Raw genomic sequence first — 20,465 nt, 5'->3', positions numbered from 1 at the left:
CCCTCAGCTCTTCAGCTCAAGGCTAGCACTCTACCACTTGAACCATAGCGCCACTTCCGGCTTTTTTCTTTTTGCTTATGTGGTGCTGGGGAATTGAACCCAGGGCCTCAGGCATGCAAGGCAAGCACTCTACCACTGAGCCACCTTCCTAGCCCCGCTAAAATGACTTTAGTTCCCTTATTCTTTATTTTTTTTATTATTTTTTAATTTTTTAAAGTAAGCTTTTATTGTGAAAATACTGTACAGAGGGGTTACAGTTACATGAGCAAGGTAATGAGTACATTTCTTATCCAACATTGTTGCCTCCTCCTTTGTTTTCCCACTACCATCCCTTCCCTCCCATCTCCACAACTACTGTCTCCCCTCTCCCCCCTGCCCCGGCCTAAATTGTAAATTCCGTTCCCTTATTCTTAAGGGAAGTATATGAAGGGATATCTCCTATATTTGCTGTATGCTGACTATTCCCATTTTCCTTAGTTTATCTTGCTTCATTTCTCTTTAAATGATTTTGTTTCCTTAATCTTAAGGGAAGTATATGGTCCAGCTTTAAGCTTGAGTCTTTGAATTCCTGGCAGTGTCATTTACTATCCCTCATTTTCCCTAGGCTATCCTGCCTCAACTCCACTTCCACCTTTTTGGTGGTTAATTGAAAGACTTTCCTGCCTGGACTGACTATGAACTGCCATCATCAGATCAGACTCCTAAGTAGCTAGAATTATAGGCATGAGCCACTGGTGCCAGGCCTTCTTATTCTTTAGTGCTCTAATATTATGTCCCAGGAGTCTGCTGTGAAAAAGTAGCCGGCAAAATCTTCGCATTTTAGTATTTCTCATTTGACCTATGCATTGATTTTAAGTATTATTACATTTCCAAGTGAATGGGCTTTCCTAATTATCTTCCTGGCTTTGTTTTGTAGCTTAACTGCTTTGTAGGAACCAAGGCAGTCTGGCAGGTCCTTGACCCTTCAAGCAGTGCCTTACAGCAATATATTTGGGGTGTGTCACACCATTAACTGTTCCACACACACTTGAAAGGAGTATCTTTCTCAGATGTCAAACAGGGTGAAGTTCATTCATTCAAAGCCTGCATTTTTCTTTTCTAATAGGGTTTTTATCTTTGCTTTACTTAACAATCACCAAGAAGTGTGTTAAAATCTCCCTCTATGATGGGGGTTTTGATGTTTCCCTTTAATCTTGTTGGTATGGGTAGTCATGAGAATATAGAACCCACATATTTGAGACTGATGCATTTCTAGAGGGAATGTCTTAGCTTTACATAGCCATTTTTTTAAGTTTTAAATTTTTGCTTAATTTTTTGTCTGAATCCTATTATTAGACAATGCTTGCCTCTAATTTTATTAATATCTTATTAGTCTATTAGGCTCTTGTTTCTATTTGGTTATTCTTTTGTTTCTATGTGTGTGTGTGCTGGTACTGGGCTTAAACTCAGGGAGTTGAACTCTCACTCAGCTTCCTTGCTCATGATTGGTGCTATCAGGTTGGAATAATGATGATCACTTAAGTGAGAGCAGAGAAAAGCCTGGCTGGGTGCTCAGCACAAAGGCCCTCCTTCAGAACAGAGGTTCTGAATCCCTCACCCTGGCTTTGGGCAATCTCATGTGCAGGCCTTGAGCAGTTGTGCATGCAGGGCCCCTGGCCATCATGTCCTAGCCTATTGTCCCTGGAAGACTGAACACATTTGAACACAGAAGTGTGCACCAGAACAGGCCTACAATCAGAATAGCCAAAAGATGTGTGGAGAGCTCGGGTGGGCTTCATGGAGTCTCTGATTGGGTCTAGGGACTGATATGGCCTTCAGGCTGCCCCAAAATCTTGAGTCACATCATGTAGTTCTCTCCTAGAGGCGCCTTATTAACCCTAACCTTGGCACAGTGCACTCAAGGTAGTGCCCTCCCTTGGGACCCCTCTCGTCTAGTAGGAGCTATTTAACTTCTTTAATAAATCGTTGCCATTTTACTTCTCCCCCATCCATGGACTCCTCCTTTGAGACCACAGAGACAAAGGACCATATCTACCGATTAGTTTCTCAGTATTTCAAGCACCCATGACTTCCCCATCCTTGCCCAGCCTATAGGAAAAAGAATCTAGTGCCAGATTCCTGTGATATATGATTGCAATTTTTAGTCTGATTAAACAAAGAGGTTGTGCACATTATGAAGGCTGGCAGGACTAGATGTAGGAACTAGATGTAGGAATTGTTAAGAGGCCAAAGGGACCTCCTGTTTCCCTCAGGCTAAGACAAGTCAATGAAAGCTGGAGGAAGTCAAAGAAGTTGGAAACAACTAAGCTACACCTTTGCCAGCCATTGGCTGTCATGTTTACTGTAGCAAATAGACAAAACAAGTTTAGTAAACAAAGGAAACTGGGATTCATAAAGAACTCTGTACGTTCACTGAGGTGCATCCTTATCTTGTCAGTGATCAACTATGTAATGTGAAGGACTTGGGAAGAAGACAAAGCTGTGTGCTGGGGGCTCCAGCAATGTGACAATGACATTACAACACATATCTAGGAGGGGAATCAACTGTGTTACAAATGAAATGACAGGGGGTGTGGTTGGTTCATTCATTGTAACCTAAGACTGCTGCTGCTGGTCTTTTTTGGGGGGTGGGGTGGGGTGCTAGTATTTTGCTTTTTGCTCAAGCATGGTACTCTACTGTTTGAGCTACACCTCCATTTCTGGCTTGTTGTTGTTGATTAATTGGAGATAAACTATCTCTCAGATTTGTCTGCCCAGGCTGGCTTTGAACCAGAATATTCATGTTTCAGCCTCCTGAAGAACTAAGATTACAGGCATGAACTACCAGCTCCTGGCTTGTCTTGTTCTTTTTACCTCTATTTCCTTTTCTTGCTGAAATATTTTACGAGAATAAACTGAGCAATGTAGCATGGTAAACATCTATTATTTAAGAAGCTTACCACCAGCTACTTGGGTCTCTGAGGAAGGATGATCACTTAAAGCCTTAGATTGGGGACCAGTCTGGTCAACTTAAGAGAAATCATAGCTCAAAAGATAAATAAATAGCCCGAATGTTGAAAGGAAACCACTGGGCAGGTCTGTACTACATTGCTAAGAGAAAACCTTTACCTACTGCTTTTTGACCAGGGAAGCTGAGAATAAAGAATGTGATTAACTGTCCAGCTGCCAGCCTCCCAGTCAGCCAGCCAGCTCAGCTGCAGTTGTGTTCTGGAAGTAATAAAAAAAGACAGTTATCATCTCATCTCCACCTTACATCTGCTTGGCAACCTCACTACCTAACCTTCTAAAGTGGGAAGGTCAGGTGTCAGGGACTTTCCCCCCATTTTCAGTTTTTAGCTTCAGTTTTGAAGCCCTGTCTCCTGTGACATTCAAGGTAAATGCTTCCATTTGTTAAACCTGTAAATACACACACACACACAAACACACACACACATACATTGAATTATATCTTTCCAAATATAATACCAACACAGGGATAGAACAAATATGCCTCTTCCCAAAGAAAGAAATAGGGACTATTAGTTCAAAGCAAGACTGAAATACAAGGCAGGCATTAAATCCTAAAGCTCCATGTCTGGCATATTTAGGTAGAGTCCAAATAGGACTCGTACTATGTACAGATTTTCTTTTCATACTTTTTTGAACTCAGGACCTGGAAACTGTCCCATCACTTTTCCACCCCAGGCTGGAGCTCTGCCACTCAAGCCAAGGCTTCTTTTCTGGCTTTTTGCTAGTTAAATGGAGGTTAGGAGACTCGGACTTTGCTGCCAGGGATAGGTTTGAAACATAGTCCTCAGATCTCAGCTTTCTGAGTAGTTAGGATTATAGGTACGACCCACGGGTACCTGGCCGTTTAGTGTATTTTATGTCGCTAGCAACACAGGACTACAGATTTGAATAACCTTTTAAAAAGTTTATTTTGACTCATGGTCCAGAAGCTGCATGTGGTGATGTCTTTCCTGGCAGAAGTTTGAGGTAGCACAGAGATGCACAGGGCAATAGACACTGAATGTCTTGGTCTTTCTTCCTATAGAATCACCAGGGATCAACATAAGACTGCACTGATGATCTTGTCCAACCCCAATCACCTCCCAAAAGCCCTGCCTGAAATGCCACAGTGCGAGTACATTTCCACTTTTCTATCTCCCAAAAAGATTCAATTTCAATACACAAACCACTAGGATACACACTCCAGCCACATTAAAACCACAGAACATTTCTTAATAAAAAATCTGTATTTTTTCCTTCCCGTCCTGTTGATAAAAAAATGGCCCTTATTCCTCAGTGTGGCTGAGATACATACAGGATACAGTCAAGAAAGCCTATCATTAGAATATCAAACCCTGCTGCTATCTTTGAAGCAGAGCATCAGATACTGTGGTCCCAGTGCTCAGGGGACTGCAATTTTCCAGCTCCCTACCAACCACAGAAAAAGATTTGGCCAACTATACAAGTCACTTTTTGTTGTTGTTGTTGTCATCGGTCGTGGGGCTTGAACTCTGGGCCTGGGCGCTGTCCCTCAGCTCTTCAGCTCAAGACGAGCACTCTATCACTCGAACCACAGCATCACTTCTGGTTTTCTGATGGTTTACTGGAGATAAGAGTCTCATGGACTTCCCTGCCTGGGCTGGCTTTGAACCGAGATCCTTAGATCTCAGCCTCCTGAGTAGCTAGGATTATAGGTGTGGAGCCACCAGTGCCTGGCTGTACAAGTCACAATACATTAAAACTCACACATTTCCTGTATACCAGGAATTCTTGGAGACTTTCTACATTATCCCTCAGTCTATGAAACAAACTATGATCCAAAGCAATGACCAGAGCACCATTTCATTGAAGTCAACTTCACCTACAACTTAAGAACCATGAACCAACATGGGAAGCCTGTTAGTACCACAAACAGGAGCAAAATCACCAGTGGGACTCTAGTAGTGATGGTGCTGTGAGATTCCACCTGGGGCTGGTGGGTTGGGATCAGTATCCAAGTGGACACAGCTCTGCCACATACACAGTACATTCACACTGCTGTTTACACCTTGCTTAGCCTCCCCTATCACTGAAACTAATGAGAAGTATATGTTTCATCAGGAACCATTTCAAATTTGCAGGGGCAGTGTTGTCTTCATCTCTTCAGGCTACTGTAACAAAATACCACAGCCTGGGTCGTTGATAAATGACAGGAATTCATTGCTCATGGTTCTGAGCAGTGGGAAGCCTGCGATCCAGTTGCTGAGTTGGGGTATGACAAGGGTCCACTTTCTGGTTCATAGATGGTGCCTGCTTGCTGGAAGAAGTAAGAACATAAACACAAGGTAAAAGGGGCAAACAGCTCCTTTGTCTTCTTCTATACAGGCATTAACTCCTTCCATGTGGGCTCTGCCCCCTTAATTTCACTGCCTCACAAACACACCTCACCTGTTAACATCACTACATTATAGTTTCAACTTGTTAACTTGAGGGGGACACAAACATTTAAACCATAGCAGTCCTCACCTGTCCACCTACTCATTGGTTCCAGTACCCTCAATTCTACTTTTCTCTCTGCCTAGGATGCTTAATTTGAATCCTACAGTATCTCCCAAGGTGCATTAGCCCTTTCAACCAGTGTAATTACACACTGTTCCTCTTCTATTTGTTTTCCCTACTTTGAAAATTTTTTTTTAATTATGAAAATACCATACAGAAAAGTTACAATTACATGGGCAAGATAATGAATACATTTTATGAAAATCACACTGAATCCCATGTGGGATATTAGCAAGTATAAGGTAAGCTTTGCTCCACAAAACTTTTGAGCCATTCCTATCTATGGCTTGAGCTCACCTTTAGTAGTTACCAAGTTAGCTTCCCAGTTCTGTCAAAGGTACATCATCTACTTCAGGCCAGACTGACAGAAATAAAAATGTAAAAGGCCAAAGTGGGGCTCAGATAGGACATGTACTTACCATGTCAGGGAAAGGAGGGAAGGAGGGAAAGAGAGAAAGGAAGGAGGCAGGCAGGCAAGAAAGCAGGAAGGCAGAAAGGGTGGGTCAGCCACGTTTGACTTTCTCTTTCTTCCTTTCCTTTCCCTTTCTCCTTCCTTCCTTCCTTTCCTTCTTTCTTTCCTTCCTTTCTTTTTTCCTTCTTTCTCTTTCCTTCTCTTCCTTCCTTCCTCTCACTTTTTTTTCTTTCTCTTCTCTCTTTTATACTAAACACAAAGGTTTCAGGAACCTTTGGGGACCTCAGAGACTCTGACTTGAAAAACATGTTCAATTTAAAAGAAATCCCCAGGTGACTATAAAGGTCAAGAAAGTCTTGGGCACCCTGGCTCTCCTGCTGTCAGACACTGAGGACACACTTTTTCTGTCCTCTGCCACCTTTACCCCCTCAGTGCCTATTCTGGCTTTTTTGTTGCTAGGCAGAGCAAACATACTTGGGAAACATGCTGTTTTGACTTACTGCATTGCTCTTCACTTATTAAAAGGCAAAAAGAAGGTCCTATCATAGGCCTTGAAAGAGTTCTTGATGAAAATGAAAGGGTTTTACGTGTTCACAGAATGAGTTTCATTTGTAAACCTTTCTCTGCAAGACAAATGAAACTGTTGATCAATTTGGCCTAGGTTGCTAAAGAAAGATACAAAAGGGATTCTAACCCTGGGTAAAACCTAAGAACTTCACAAAACAGTGGATGTAAATTGAACACTCATCCCTAATCCAAAAATTTGAAATCTGATAGATTTGTACGTTGACAAACTTGAAGTTTCAGACTTCAGAGCTGCTCAGATTTTGGTGTTTGCCTTCTTGCCTTTTCAGATTTTATTGCTCAGGCAATAACACCTACCCAAATATCCCCAAATCTATAAAACTGAAAATCTGAATGAAATCTGGTTCCAAGCATTACAAATGAGACACAACCTGTGTCACACACACAGACCTCATACAAGTAGCACAGAGGTGTTTTCAATATCCACATATCCAATTACATGCTACATAAACCTGAATGTTTTTTGAATTTTCTTTTAAACTAAATTTTCATTTCCTTAACATCAAACAATGTCTGTTTTTGTTTTTTTTTTGCCTCATGCTTATTTGATAGGTGCTCTATCATGTGAGCCATGCCTCTGACCTCTTTTTTGCATTGGTTATTTTTAAGGTAGTGTCTTGCTGTATGTTGGGCAGGACTGGACTGCTACTAGCACTTCCCTGTGTTGCAGAGATGATGGTCATATGCCCCAGTGCTGTCATTGTGCTTCCCCCAGAGCCGGAATAATAGATCTGCACCACTATACCCAGCCATTGGTTGAGATAGAGCCTCTTAACTTCTTTTGGCCCAGGCTGGTCTTAAACTACAATCTTTCAAAATCACTGCTCCCCACGTACCTAGGATTATAGGTTTGAGCCACTATGCCAGGCATCAATCCAACCATGTTATATGCGAAGTAGAAAGCCAGCCTTTGAAATGGAAAGCCCATAACTGGTGAGTTTCAATATTTTATTAAAATAGCATATTTATAACCACGGTTAACCAAGAATACGTTAATTTTGTCTCCCCACCCCTGAAAATGCAGCACAATACAGTAGTGATTTCAATATCCTTGGATCATAAGAATCAACACAAGTATTTCAAATTCAAGTTTGCAACTAAAAACTAGACCTTGGAAAAATTCTGATTTTAAAAAAGAAACATAAAGCTCGCAAACAGAATTCTTTTACCTGTTCCAAAATAAATGCCGGTGCCCCATCCACCTGACAATACTGCTAGTTTTTTTTTCTTTTTTATTCTTTATGCATAGTATAACATCTCATTTATAAGTACCCACTTTTATAAATAAAATCGGCATTATTTTTTGTCCCATTTAACGTTCCTTTTCAGCTTCGCAAAGAAACCAGTAAATAAAACTGTCAACGACAGTCACAACGTATGCTCTCACAGCAAGATAAAAAACTGGAAAATACACAGAGATGCATCTAGGCTATTTTACATAAAAAGACAGATTTGAAAAGTGCAAGGCAAAGGCTGTAGGTTTTTTTTTTGAGGGAAATTTTAGGCACATCCACGTCTTTAAAGCAAGGTTCAGAATGAAATTCCAGTTGGTTCTTCATGACACCAGTTTAAGTCTTTCTTTAAAAAAACAAAACAAAATAAAAACAAAACCCAAACAAAACAAAAATACATCTCATCAAGTGTAAAACGGAGTCTCGTGTCCCAAGTGGGGGCCTCAGTTGTGGCGCGTCCGGCCTTTTTTTATTCTGGCAGGCTTTGGTTTGGGAATGTATTGATTGTTTGCCTGGTACTCCAGTTCTTTCCGAAAGTAGTGAATTGCTTTGTTCAGTCCTTCCTCTAGTGGGACCTGTTGGAGAGAAAATAAGAGAGATGGGATCATATGAAAGCCAGGGGCATCTTTGAAAGAAACAGGATGGTATCCACAAAGTGCTGACTTGTGGTCAGGTGGTTCCTCTCTGGGGATATTCATAAAGCCACAAGCTGGTCAAGAGCCAAAGCCTCTTCTGTAGAAGAGAGATCCTTACAATCTGCTTTCAGAGCTGGGTCATGAGGAGGCTGAGAGTAGAGGACTGAAGCTCACAGGTGGCCAGGGGAAATAATCTTAAGACATTCTATCTTCAACTAATCAGTAAAAAAGCTGGGCTGGAGGTACGGCTCAAGTGGTAGAGTACCAGTCAAGTGAACAAGCATGCAGAGTGAGAATATGAGGCCCCTGAGTTCAAACCCCCATATTAGCAATAAATAAATAAAAAGCTGCTTTTAGAATATGTGTGATTCAACAAGTAATATACTACTGTACAGTGAGGCCCTCCCCTCAAGACTCTAAATCACCTCTTGTCCAGTCAGAATTAGTTGCATCACTTTTAAAGTAATGTACAAAGGCCCCATTCTTTTGGGAAAAAAATCCACCTAGAGGTAAAGGGAGGCTGCTTTAGGAAAGTCATCTTTGGAGGCTGAGATCTGAGGAATGCAGTTCAAACTCATCACAAGCAGGAAAGTCTGTGAGATTATTATTTCCAATTAAGCACCAAAAAGGTTGGAAGTGGAGCTGTGACTCAAGTGGTAGAGCTCTAGCCTTGAGCAAAAATGCTCAAGGACAGTGCCTAGGCCCTGAGTTCAAGACCTAATACTGGTACAAAAAAATTTTTTTAAAGGGGAAACAAAGGAGGAGGCAACAATGCTTGATAAGAAATGTACTTATTACCTTGCTCATGTAATTGTAACCCCTCTGTATGGTATTTTCATAATTAAAAAAAAAAAGAAGGCCATTTGCATCTGCCCTAGAACCTGATCTTCTCCCATGATCTTTGCACTTCCTGGCAGATGGGTCTACCTGCATTCTCAATGGCAGAAGAGGCACAGAGGGACCATGACAACATCATACCCTAGAATATGACATGGACTGAATGCTGCCTTATAGCAAACAGGAAACAGAAGCCGTATCAGCTGTTAATGAAGAGGATAAAGAGAAAACTGGAGAGAGGCATTCCAAGGGCAAGCAAGAAACTGTTAGGAGGAAGGGGGTGTTTGTAGCGATGGTGGTAGTAATTTCACAGGTGTCAAACCATCAAAACTTATACAATTGCATATTTTAAATGTGAATACTTTGCCTCGCGTGCGTTAAACCTCAATAAGCTTGGACAATTAAGACTTCTGAAGCACAGAAAACAAAAGCAAAATAGACAAAGGAGATTCTATCAAACTACAAAGCTTTGCAGAGCACAGGAAATAATCAATAGCAGCAGAGACAGCTATAAAATGGGAGAGAATGCTTGTAAACTACAGATCAGACAAGGTTAATGAGAACATGTAAGGAACTCTAAACAACTCAAAAGCAAAACACAATAAAAAAGTGGGCCACAGACAAAACTTGACAACTTTCCTATGGAAGACACTGAGGTGGACAAAAGTACATGAATGCCTAACATCAGTAATTACCAGGGAAATGCAAATCAAAACCACGAGCTATCACCTCACCCTTGTGAGAATGGCTCTGACTCAACTAGCATGTGTGTGTGTGTGTGTGTGTGTGTGTGGTGTGTGTGTGTGTGTGTACACACACACACACAGAGGCATGCAAAGCACAATCAGGTTGGGGGGTGTTTCTTTACATTTGACTGCCTTAAAATGTGTAACCCATCTATACAACATTACACACACACACACACACACACCCCAAAGGAACAGGCTGGGTTCTGGTGGCACCTGTAATCATAGCTACTCAGGAGGCTGAGATTGGGAGGATCATGATCCAAACCAAATCTGGGCAGAAAAGTCCTTGAGACTCCATTGCCAAAATAAAAAGTATAGCTCAAGTAGTAGAGCATCAGCCAAGCAAGTAAGCTGGGCAAGCTCAAGGCTCTGAGCTCCAATATTAGCAAAATTAATCAATCAATTAATCCCAAACAAACCAAACAAAAAGTCTCTGTCATGACTTGCAAAGTCATGCCATAACTGGTATTACTGTATTTTAAGTTGGGGGAATAATCATAATTTTATATCATACACTGCATTTCTGTGATCTCCAGCAGATCCCTCAGACCTCAGATATCACAAGACAGAGTAAATGTTGGTCTGAACTCTTATGTCCCTTCAGGGTTTAGCACTTACTTACTCAGTTCTATTTCATTTTACTCATTCATTCATTCATTCATGGTATTAAGAGTCTGGATTTGGGGCCTTGTACTAGCTAAGCCAGCATTCTCTCTTGTCCTTTCTGCTTTACTTGTTTTTGAGATAGAGTCTCTCATTTATGCCAGGGCTTGCCTGGACCATGATTCTATTTATGCCTTCCATGTAGAGCTGAGATGACAAATACGTACCAATGCCCTAGCTTTTATTGGCTGAAATGGGATCCCATGAATTGTTTGCCTAGACTGTCCTCAAACTGTGATGCTACTGATCTTGGCCTCCAGAGTACCTAGGATTACAGGCATGAACCACCGTGCTTTGATGACATTTTACATCTTTAAAAGGTAAACTGAGCTCTGGGCTCTCTGACTGTACCTGCAGGTGAGGCAGCCATACCTACTGGACCATGTCTAGGATGGCCCAACATTTATCCACTAGTGTGGATGTGTAATGTGTTCCTGCCTCGGTGGCAGGAGACTGCTGCTATGCACCATACCGCACATGCTTCTGCTCCAGGAGAGCCACACTCCATTGGGGGTACACAGGAGGTAGCTATGAGGTAAGGATGAGACACAGCAGATAGTAAATGAAGCAGACTGGCTCCTACAATAAAGCTGGAATGGGCAGAAATCTCTAAGGAGCTAGTATCTGAAGGACAGAGTCCTTAAGGGGACAGAATGAAGCAGCCACATGACCCCCTATGGACTGTGGGATGGGCATTAGAAAGTGTGGCAGGAGCACTCAGCTCCCTGCAAGGGAAGGAGGTGAGCGCAATGGAGGCAGGCTGAGCACCTTTTACTGTGTGTGACAGGCCAGCGAAGGGTCTGACTTTGCCCAAGAGCTCCAGAAAGGCACTGGGATCCTCCCTACCCTTCAGGGCTGCACACTTCTAGCCTAGGGTCCCACCTGCCTCGGGGCTGATGTGGACTGGCTCTTCCTCTTCAAATAGTATCCCTGCCCAGCCCAGTAAGTGTGCCCACAACTGAGTGAATGCTGATATCTCCACCTCAGTACTTCTTTAGAGATGGAGCCAGGCATGCGATTTCAGGACAACAGGGCCCACAGCAGGCCTGGGTCTTTCTACATAAGAGGCTGAGATACCTGGTAAGGGGGAAAGAAACCTCTTGTTGGCCTGGAGAAAACCCTATACCTGCCTGAATGCCAGAGCCCACCTCACTCTGCTTTTGAGATAAGAGTCTCCCAACAAGGGCCAGTGCCCAGGACACAAGATGCAGGAGGTGGCAGGTGAATCTCCCCACACTTACCACAGGCTCCCACCCCAGCATCAGCTTTGCTTTCCTGATGTCTGGTTTTCTTTTCTGTGGGTCATCCTGGGCTTCAGAGAGAAACTGAATTTCACTTCTGCTACCTGAGTTATTTTAAAAAAAGAAAAAAAAGTTAAAAAAGAACTCCAGATCACCTGCATGTGTGCCATTCTACCATGTGCAATGAAGTAAAATACCATCTGAGTGAATCAGGGCACCAACTGTGTGACAGCACCTCATACAAAGCCACGAGAGAAAGAAAAAGTGACAGTCCTTGGAAGTTCAGGCAGCATATGTGCCATGGCTATGGTTGGCTGACCCTGGCAACTGACCCTGTAGGTGTCCTGGCCTCTTTCTGTGCCTTCAGCTGGAAAGGAAGGGGAGGGATATTCACCTGAACACTATAAGACAGACCTTCCATGTTAGTAAACACACATGAAAACGACAAAGGATATTCTGAAGGACAGAATAGCAGTGGGATAGTCAGCTATGATATGGATCCCACCAATTGGCCATGCTTCCCTGGAATCAAGTAGCCTTCCTTTTGTTCAATTGATAGAGTACAGGCGGATAACTGACCAGCTTTAGCTCACAAGACCTAGCCACTGACACTCTGGTCAGAGCAAGCATGAGCAGAGAACTAAAACGTCTTAGGTATCAGACGGAGGGCTTATAGAGAGAACAGGAAAGCCTGGCTGGCTTGGCACCCTCGGTGAGCCCAGACCCACCATCGTGGAATAAAATAAACCCACATAAGTGACATCAGCCAGACTCACAGAAGAAATCTTCAGTGCAGGCTGGCCTTGGTGGCAGAACTGGGAACAAATAAAACAGCTGTTGTTTAAGCAGATAGGGTGGTTGATGCACTGCAACACGTAGCAACATGGTTGGGGATCCCTTTAACCCAACCTTCTTGGGTTGAAGATGGGGACTTCTCAAGCACCAAAGGGCAAATGGTCCACTAGAGCTGCTTGTGAAACTGCAAGATTCTGATCTGGGAGATACAGGTGACAGGGTGAGGCCAACAGTCCCTATCTCATTCACTGTCCGGGATAGCCTGACTGTGGGCAGCATGGCTTAGAAGGCATGTGTGGCACAAACACAGTGACCACATCTTTGTGAGGGACATACAGGGTTGGAATGCAAAGCTGGGGAAGCAGGTCTCAGTGGGGTTGCTGATGGTGAAAAGTGCTAGAGTTAGTGTGTCGGGAAGGCTTCTGCCTCCACTGTCTCCTGGAACCGGGATCCCACCTGTCCAGTCAGTTAGAACAATGGCCCAGTCCCAACCTGGAAGAGTCCACCCAGTTTGGTGGGGTATGGGTGGTCACTCCAGAGTGGCCAACAGCATGCACATCATATCCCTGGCCCTCCAACCAGACAGGCTGATGTGTACTTGAACTCAAATTTCTGGATCAAACTCAGAAAGGACCTCTCTAGGAGCCAGGCTTTCTGGAGCTCCCATAAACCTAAGGGTGAGGCTGAGGGATCACCTACTCTCTGCCTGTGGTCTAACCACAGAATCCTCTCCTGCCTCGACGCAGACAATACTAAAATGTTGACTACCAACAGAAGCCAATTTGGCCAGAACCACAAAGCATTTCAGACAGGCCAGAAACCTACAAGCTGGTGGTACTCCCTCTCTGAAATTCTATTCTCAACAGGATCTGTGCTTGTACATGAAGTCACATTACTGATGCAGGAGGAACTAACACAATCTCAAGTTAGACACAGTGAACAGATTACCTCCTTCCAATTCACACAGACTTGCAACTAAAATGATGAACCAAACTAACCTATCTCCCTTTGCTATGTTACTTGATTAAAGAACTAGAAAACAATGAAGTGTTCCATAAAATGTTCTGCTCTGATCCAACTAAATCAGCTTTTATTCGTTACCCAATTTCTAGTCAAGATATTATCAACAGATCAGGTTAAGTATATCTGGTTTCTTTTGGGTAGTTTCTTGTACTTACCAACTAGGTTTTTAATTAACTGGGCAAATTCAAGGATTGTGTGTTCTTCGGGGTTTCCCTAAGGAAGAAATGGGATTCAGTTAAAAATGAAATTACCACAGGAGCCATCCTTTATCAACCCACAAGAACAACTTGGGAAATACTTGCTGGCCCAAAAGTCTGTCCCAAAAGTCACCAGACGCAGCTGCTGTCCTGTGTACTTTCACCTGAGCTCTCTAAACCACTGAAATGCTTCAAGGTGATGGCTACTCACCTGGCCAAGGGCTAACCTGAGTCCTCTAGTCTGTCAGTGCACAAGAACAGCCTTCAGGCAGGACAAAGACACCTAACAAGGAGACACTACTGGCTGAATTTCCCTTCTTCCTTGTTTATTTTTGAACTCAATATCTTATAGTTGCTAGACACGGGCTCTACCACTAAAGCTACTTCCCCAGCCCTAGAACAATGGCTGTATCTACATTCTTGTGACAGCTGTGCTACTTTTCATGAAGGTTGGGTTCACAATCTTCCCTCTGGGTGCCAACAACTTCAGTAACAGAGGGCTTGAAGCTGGCAGAGAAAGCTGTGACAACCACGATGACGTTTATGTCAGCAGGTAGAGAAGCCAAAAGGACTGTCTCCATGAGCTGTGTAAAGTGAGCTTATCTTTTTTTTTTGGGGGGGGGGAGGAGTTAGGAAAATTGTTTTCCTCCTTCCTTCCCATCAACTCCCCTTCCTTATCTGGCTCTTTTTATTCTGCTGTCACCACCCCAGCTACAAGAGACCACAGTAAAGGGGGGGGGGATTTTGTGCCCTCAATTCTCTTTATTCCCACTTTCTTCAGATGGTCTGAAGCTAGAAGGTGAAAGCAGCAAAAAGGTGCCTAATTGTAAGCACAAAGAAAGCCAGACTGGCAAAGTGGAGGATGGGAACTTGGACAAAAATGGCTTTGTCTACTGCGTATCAGGTGGGCAAAGGCTCCAAAAGAATGGAGGTACTTTCTGTTCTTTAAGTTAATTGGTTTTTCCAAAGTGCATCAATGGAACACTGACCCCGTGCTGCAGCCAACTTGTACCCATGAACCCACAATAATCCAAGCACAGTTAGGTAAGCACGCTGCTGTCCACTTTCTCCAAGATAAAAACTCTCTCTCAACTCAGGAGAAAACCAATGGTTTTGAAAGTGATTGAGATGGCTGGTTACAGCTTTCAGGCACGCATTTTGTCCTCCCCCCCCCCGCCCTGCCCAACCCAGACCCCTAAAGCACTGCAGAAGGTACAGTTCAGAAGACCTGAAACGACCTGAAGGCTATGTGAGGGCCCAGCAGGGACTGGCAGCATCTTAACAGGTGACAAGACTCTTGAGGTAGCTTCTCATTGCTGGAGTGTTGTGAATGCTAGACGGCTGACCCATTTGGAACACAAGTTTTACAGGAGATGGGACAGAATCAGGAATCTGGGACAGGTTGGTGAGAGGACCTGGTGGGACACATGCTCTGCAAAACCCTTGGAGGTTTGCTGAGAATGGCTCCCAGGAGAAGTGAAGTTACTGGGTATGCAGGAGGGACATGAGATTTTAATCTAAAGATGAAGAACTTCCTGCTGGTGAGAACTGGCTAAAGACAGTGACCTGCTTTGATTTGAGCAGAAGTAAGCTCCTCATCCTGAAAGTGCTCAACTTTGGATGAGATGGAACAAAACTACTTGAGGGTTGTTCCTGCAACAGGAGATGGCTGGGGATACAGGCAGGGCGAAGTGGCTAGGACTTACAGTCCTGATCTTTAGACGAGGGCCCTGCAGACACAGGCAGTTTTGTACTGTTTATTACCTGGGTCACTGTATCTGGCAGACATCTTCTTTGTGTATCTTACTTTGCTTTGTTTTGCTTTTACTGAGTACTTAGCACACCACAAATAGATGTGCCCTAGACATGCTAAGAGCAAATGAAGCAAAGGGGCCTTTCACCATGACCTGGACTGCCTTGGGAGAGCTGAGCGGGGAGAAACACTTACCAGATTGACAGGGCTGCTGACATTACTGTTCATGAGAGCCACCAGGCCATTCACCAGATCGCTAGAAGAGAAGGGGAGGTGGCTCAGGCCTTGCACAGAGAGGCATGCCAGCATTGAGCCCCCTGCACCAGGGACTGCCCTCCCAAAAGAAAAGTTACCGCTTCCCAGGAGAAAACAAACACCCTCATGGAAAACTGGATGCCAAAATAAAACCCTAAAAAAAATGTGGCACATAATAATGCTAACATGTTTATGGATGAAATGACATGTATGACATCTGGGATTTGCTTTTGTGGGTGGGGTGGGAGAATTAAACAGGACGATGAAACCTGGGTGATAGGGTGGAGTTTGCCTCCCCCTCCCCCCCACCGTGCATTTCAGAAATCCTGGACCAAGTAAAAACAAAAAGGAAGTTAACATAGAGAATACACCTGAAAAAGATGGGGTTTGCAGAAGTCTCCAATGAAAGACCGGGTTTACTGTGAACCCAAGTTAGTTGACCTGTACAAAAGCATGACTAGTTTATAAAATAAAATCTGCTGAAATGAATGGACTCCAGTATGTAGTCTCCATACTGGCAAATCACAGACAAAGCCAAACTACACTGAGTGTTGAAATCAACCAGAAGCAGTGCTCCCTACCCTCCAACCTCCAACCCACCCCTCAAAACACCTCACATGAAACTGTCAGGGGTGTCAGGATGTTTCAGATGGATCATGATTGACTGGGCCATGAAGGTGAAGGTAAGTAAGCAAATTTTCGCTTACCAAAGTTTGGTTCTTATTTTCAGAAGCTTTAAAGTGTGGCTCTGTTAAAAAAAAGTTACTTCGTAAAAATGACACCTCACTGCTAAACGTAAGAACTTTCTCTAAGGCTACTGTTCATGTGCTACTCTTATTAAATGTCTGAAGATTTTTTTTCCTGGTGATCCAAAAGAAGTCTACTTTGAAACCTCTCCCTCCTCTTCTTCCATAATTACCAGTGAGGAGCAGGTCATTGTGTGTCATGATCAACTTTCAAAAGAAAACCTAAGATTTCTTTGGCTTCCTTTTGATTGAGGGAGAAAAAAACTGGGGGAGAGGGGGCATTCAGTAAACAGATTAGTTCTGCTTTTCCTTTCGCAACAAATGGGTATTTTATACGAACATGCTTAACATTCTACTCTCAGATCAAGTGTAAATGCAAATCACTGTTGACCTTGGATGACTCCTTTTTTTAAAATAGGAACTGGCAAAAAGTCACTTCATCATTATGGCAGTGTTCTTAGACATCATGATCTTGGGCATCTGCTACGCGAATTTAAAAGGAGACATTAAAAGCTGCCATTCAGTAGCACCCATAAGAGGTCTTCAGGCTGCATGGGGGGTGGGGTCACCTGAAGTGGGAAGATGCTGACTCTTAAGCAGTCATCTTCATGGGGAGAGGACAGGGGGGCCGTGCGTCTTTTATGTAACTAGCTGGCAACTTTTAAGGTCAAAATTGCTTAGACCACTCATTTCACCTGAGCCCTTTAAAAGTGTCATTTTGACAAAGTGACTTTTTAAATAAATACAGCATGCCTTGTTATGTGAATGGAGACAGAACCCGACTATGGAAATTCAGACAGTCATGCCAAATGCTGATGCAGGTGACACCTGGCCTCTGGGTCCCCGCAATGCTTTCAAGGCAATTGTGGCTCTTGGGGACAGTGAATTTAGTATAGTAAATATGGATTCAGGTATTCTAAAGTTTGTTTTTTCTTTTCAGTGAAGTAAAAGATTCTCAATTCCTAAAATAGCAGCTAGTTAAGAACAAAACTGCCAGCAACTGCTGTCTCAAACTTGTAATTCTAGCTACTCAGGAGGCTGAGATCTGAGCATCTTGGTTCAAAGACAGCCTGGACAGCAAAGTCCATGAGATTCTTTTCTCCATTTACCCAGCAAAAGGCCAGAAGTGGAGCTTTGGTTCAAGTGGTAGAGTGCCAGCCTTGAGTATAAAAAGCTAAGGGACAGAATCCAGTCCCCAAGTTCAAGGCCTAGTACTAGAATGAAGACTGGAGAGAGAGAGAGACAAAGAGAGACAGAGAGACTGAGAGAGGGACAGAGGGACAAAGAGAGACAGAGAGACAGGCAGACAGGGGAAGAAAGAGAGAGAGAGAAAGAGAGAGAGAGAATACGTGAACTGGTCAGTTCTCAGATGAATGTATGGATGAATGTATGTTGTGGAATTCTTGGCCCCAGTGTGGAAAGACCCTGAAGCTTGGTCACTGGCTATCACCACAGTGAGAAAGCATTGTAGCGTCACAGAGATAGGGTATGCTAAGAGGATTCACACCTACGTTCTCAAGAAAAGTACCTAAGCCTTCTTTCCAAGCTGTCTGTGGCCTGGACTGTGTGTGTACATGTGTATATAGAAACCAAGTGTGAGCCACGGCTGTCAATGCAGGCCTGTCACCATGGGTTTGTCTTACTCTGACATGGATATGTCACTGCAGATGCACAGGCATTCCTGAGTTCTTAGAATATCTTACTTAGTACCCCAACCCCTATACCAAGAATCTGAAGCTATTTAAAGAAATTTTGTATGTGATACCTTCGAAATAATGCACCCAGTAAAAAGAAGGGAGGTAAACTCGTTTCCCTTTATACTGCATCAAGTCTTGTGATCCTGCGTGTGATGTGGGAGCTGAGGAAGTTAGGAAATCCAAGGTGCGTGTGTGCCTGAGGATATTAACCCTGCCTCAGGAAGTGGGTGGTGGAAGATGGGAGACAAACATATTATTATGAAAAGGTGGCACTCAGCAGAAAGAAGTTGTCTGACTGACACGGTCCTGCTGCAGGAGAGTACCCTGACAGCTATGTTTCCCACGGCACATCGTGCCTGAGATACATGATTTGAGTCTAGAAGCAGTGACAGCTGCCCTATCTCCCCACAAAACTAACTTCTTAGAATAAGGTCACCTGTTGGGCCACACATGGGCTGGATATATTTCCCTGATAGGCTTTTTGCTTTGTTTTGGTGAGACAGTCATAAGTAGGGGGAAAAAACCACCAAAAATCACTGTTTCGTCTGGACTAAATCTAAGAATTTATAACTACTACTGAGAAAAATCAACAGTAGCTGATTTAACCTTGTAAGTTATTGCTAGTAGTTCTATGTTTTTCTAAGAAACTCCTTCCAGGTGTCCTGTCTAATCAGGTAAAAGCCCACGTGGTTGCTCTGGCTGAGGTAGAACTGAGGGCTGGCTAGACCTGCATTCCATAGCCAACCTAATCCTCACTGTGTCTCTGAGATGGCCCAAGACACCAGTAATGGCACATCAGGCATTCTGGAATATTTAGATCAAAGAATAAAATTACATGATGACAAAATATAGAAATGGGTTTTTACAATGAACTGGGATTAGAAACTTTTACAGAATTTATAATAGCCATGTCAGTGGTGGGTAGAACTTTAGTATTGTAATTCTTCTCTCAAAATCCATATAACACTTTACAGTTAGTCAATTGCACTGAATACAAAAAATAATTTAAAAGGACTGCACACAAAAGTAACTAACTAACCAAGCAAAGAAAAAAAAGCCCACAACAATAAAAAGCATCACATGAAACTATTCTAAAGAATATACTATTAGCTGGGTGCTGGTGGCTCACACCTGTAATTCTAGCTACTTAGGAGGATGAGATCTGAGGATCACAGTTCAAAACCAGCCTGAGCAGGAAAGTGTGTGAGACTCTTATCGCCCATTAACCACCAGAAAACCGGAAGTGGCACTGTGGCTCAAGTGGTAGAGCACTGGCATTGAGCTGAAGAGCTCAGGGACAGTGCCCAGGCCTAGAGTTCAAGCCCTACTACCGACAAAAAAAAAAAAAAAGAATTTATTTTTTCCTGCATTGTTTCAGAACAAAGTTCTGAAGTTATACTACTTTGTCATCCACCCTAGAAAGTCACTTTTTAAATGGACCTGATTTCACTATCTGCAGGCTTGAAGGATGATCAGGGTATCTACCTCTTAACTTGGCCTACAATAAGATCACACAAGCTGCCCCTCAGCACTGGGCCTCTTCACCTCCACAACACTAGGTGGCAGTAAAAGACTAACTCAGCAGTCACAGAAGTGACGAAGATGAACATCAGATGTTTTTTTAAAAATTTATTTATTGTTGTTGTAAAGGTGATGTACACAGGGATTATGGTTACATAAGTTACACGGAGTCTACAGTTCTTCTTGAACAATGTCATCCTTTCCCTCACTATCTCCCAGTTTTTCCCTGTCTCCACCCACAAGTTGTCTAATTCATTTTCAACACAGCATCTAACAACAATCACCGCTGCATTTGTTCACCGTTTGTCTCACTATTTCTGTATCCCCCCGCTTACCCAAACAATATGCAAGGAGATGATAACAAAAACAGCAAGTAAGAAAAAAACAAAACCTCTTGTTTCCAATTCCTTGAGTTCGTTTCAATAAACATTATTTTATATGGCAATATGTACATAGCGATTGTGCCTATGTAATGCTCTCCTAACAATGTCCTCTCTTAGTCTCACTGTGTGAATGCCCAGAGACCACCTGTATATTTTATCATGTCCTAGTGTATTCTTTTTTCTTTTACTATCCAGTGTATTTACTTGTAGATTTA

The 20,465-nt window shown here is 43.1% G+C and overlaps 1 protein-coding gene across 1 annotated transcript in view; it reads right to left on the bottom strand.

The window, feature by feature from the left end:
• Positions 1 to 7,447: 7,447 nt before the first annotated feature.
• Uxs1 (UDP-glucuronate decarboxylase 1) overlaps positions 7,448 to 20,465 on the bottom strand; it is a 92,574-nt gene continuing 79,556 nt past the window's right edge. The window contains exons 13-16 of the mRNA XM_013034709.1: positions 15,844 to 15,904; positions 13,854 to 13,911; positions 11,881 to 11,984; positions 7,448 to 8,330 (exon numbers count right to left, since the gene is read on the bottom strand). Coding sequence (XP_012890163.1) covers positions 8,199 to 8,330; positions 11,881 to 11,984; positions 13,854 to 13,911; positions 15,844 to 15,904 — 355 coding nt within the window. The 3' untranslated portion in view covers positions 7,448 to 8,198. The remainder of the gene's footprint in view (positions 8,331 to 11,880; positions 11,985 to 13,853; positions 13,912 to 15,843; positions 15,905 to 20,465) is intronic.

This window comes from Dipodomys ordii, unplaced genomic scaffold (assembly GCF_000151885.1).
Source record: "Dipodomys ordii isolate 6190 unplaced genomic scaffold, Dord_2.0 Scaffold194, whole genome shotgun sequence".
NCBI lineage: Eukaryota > Metazoa > Chordata > Mammalia > Rodentia > Heteromyidae > Dipodomys > Dipodomys ordii.
Note: the sequence above shows the minus strand (reverse complement) of the source record. Positions and strands in the feature narration are given on the sequence as shown.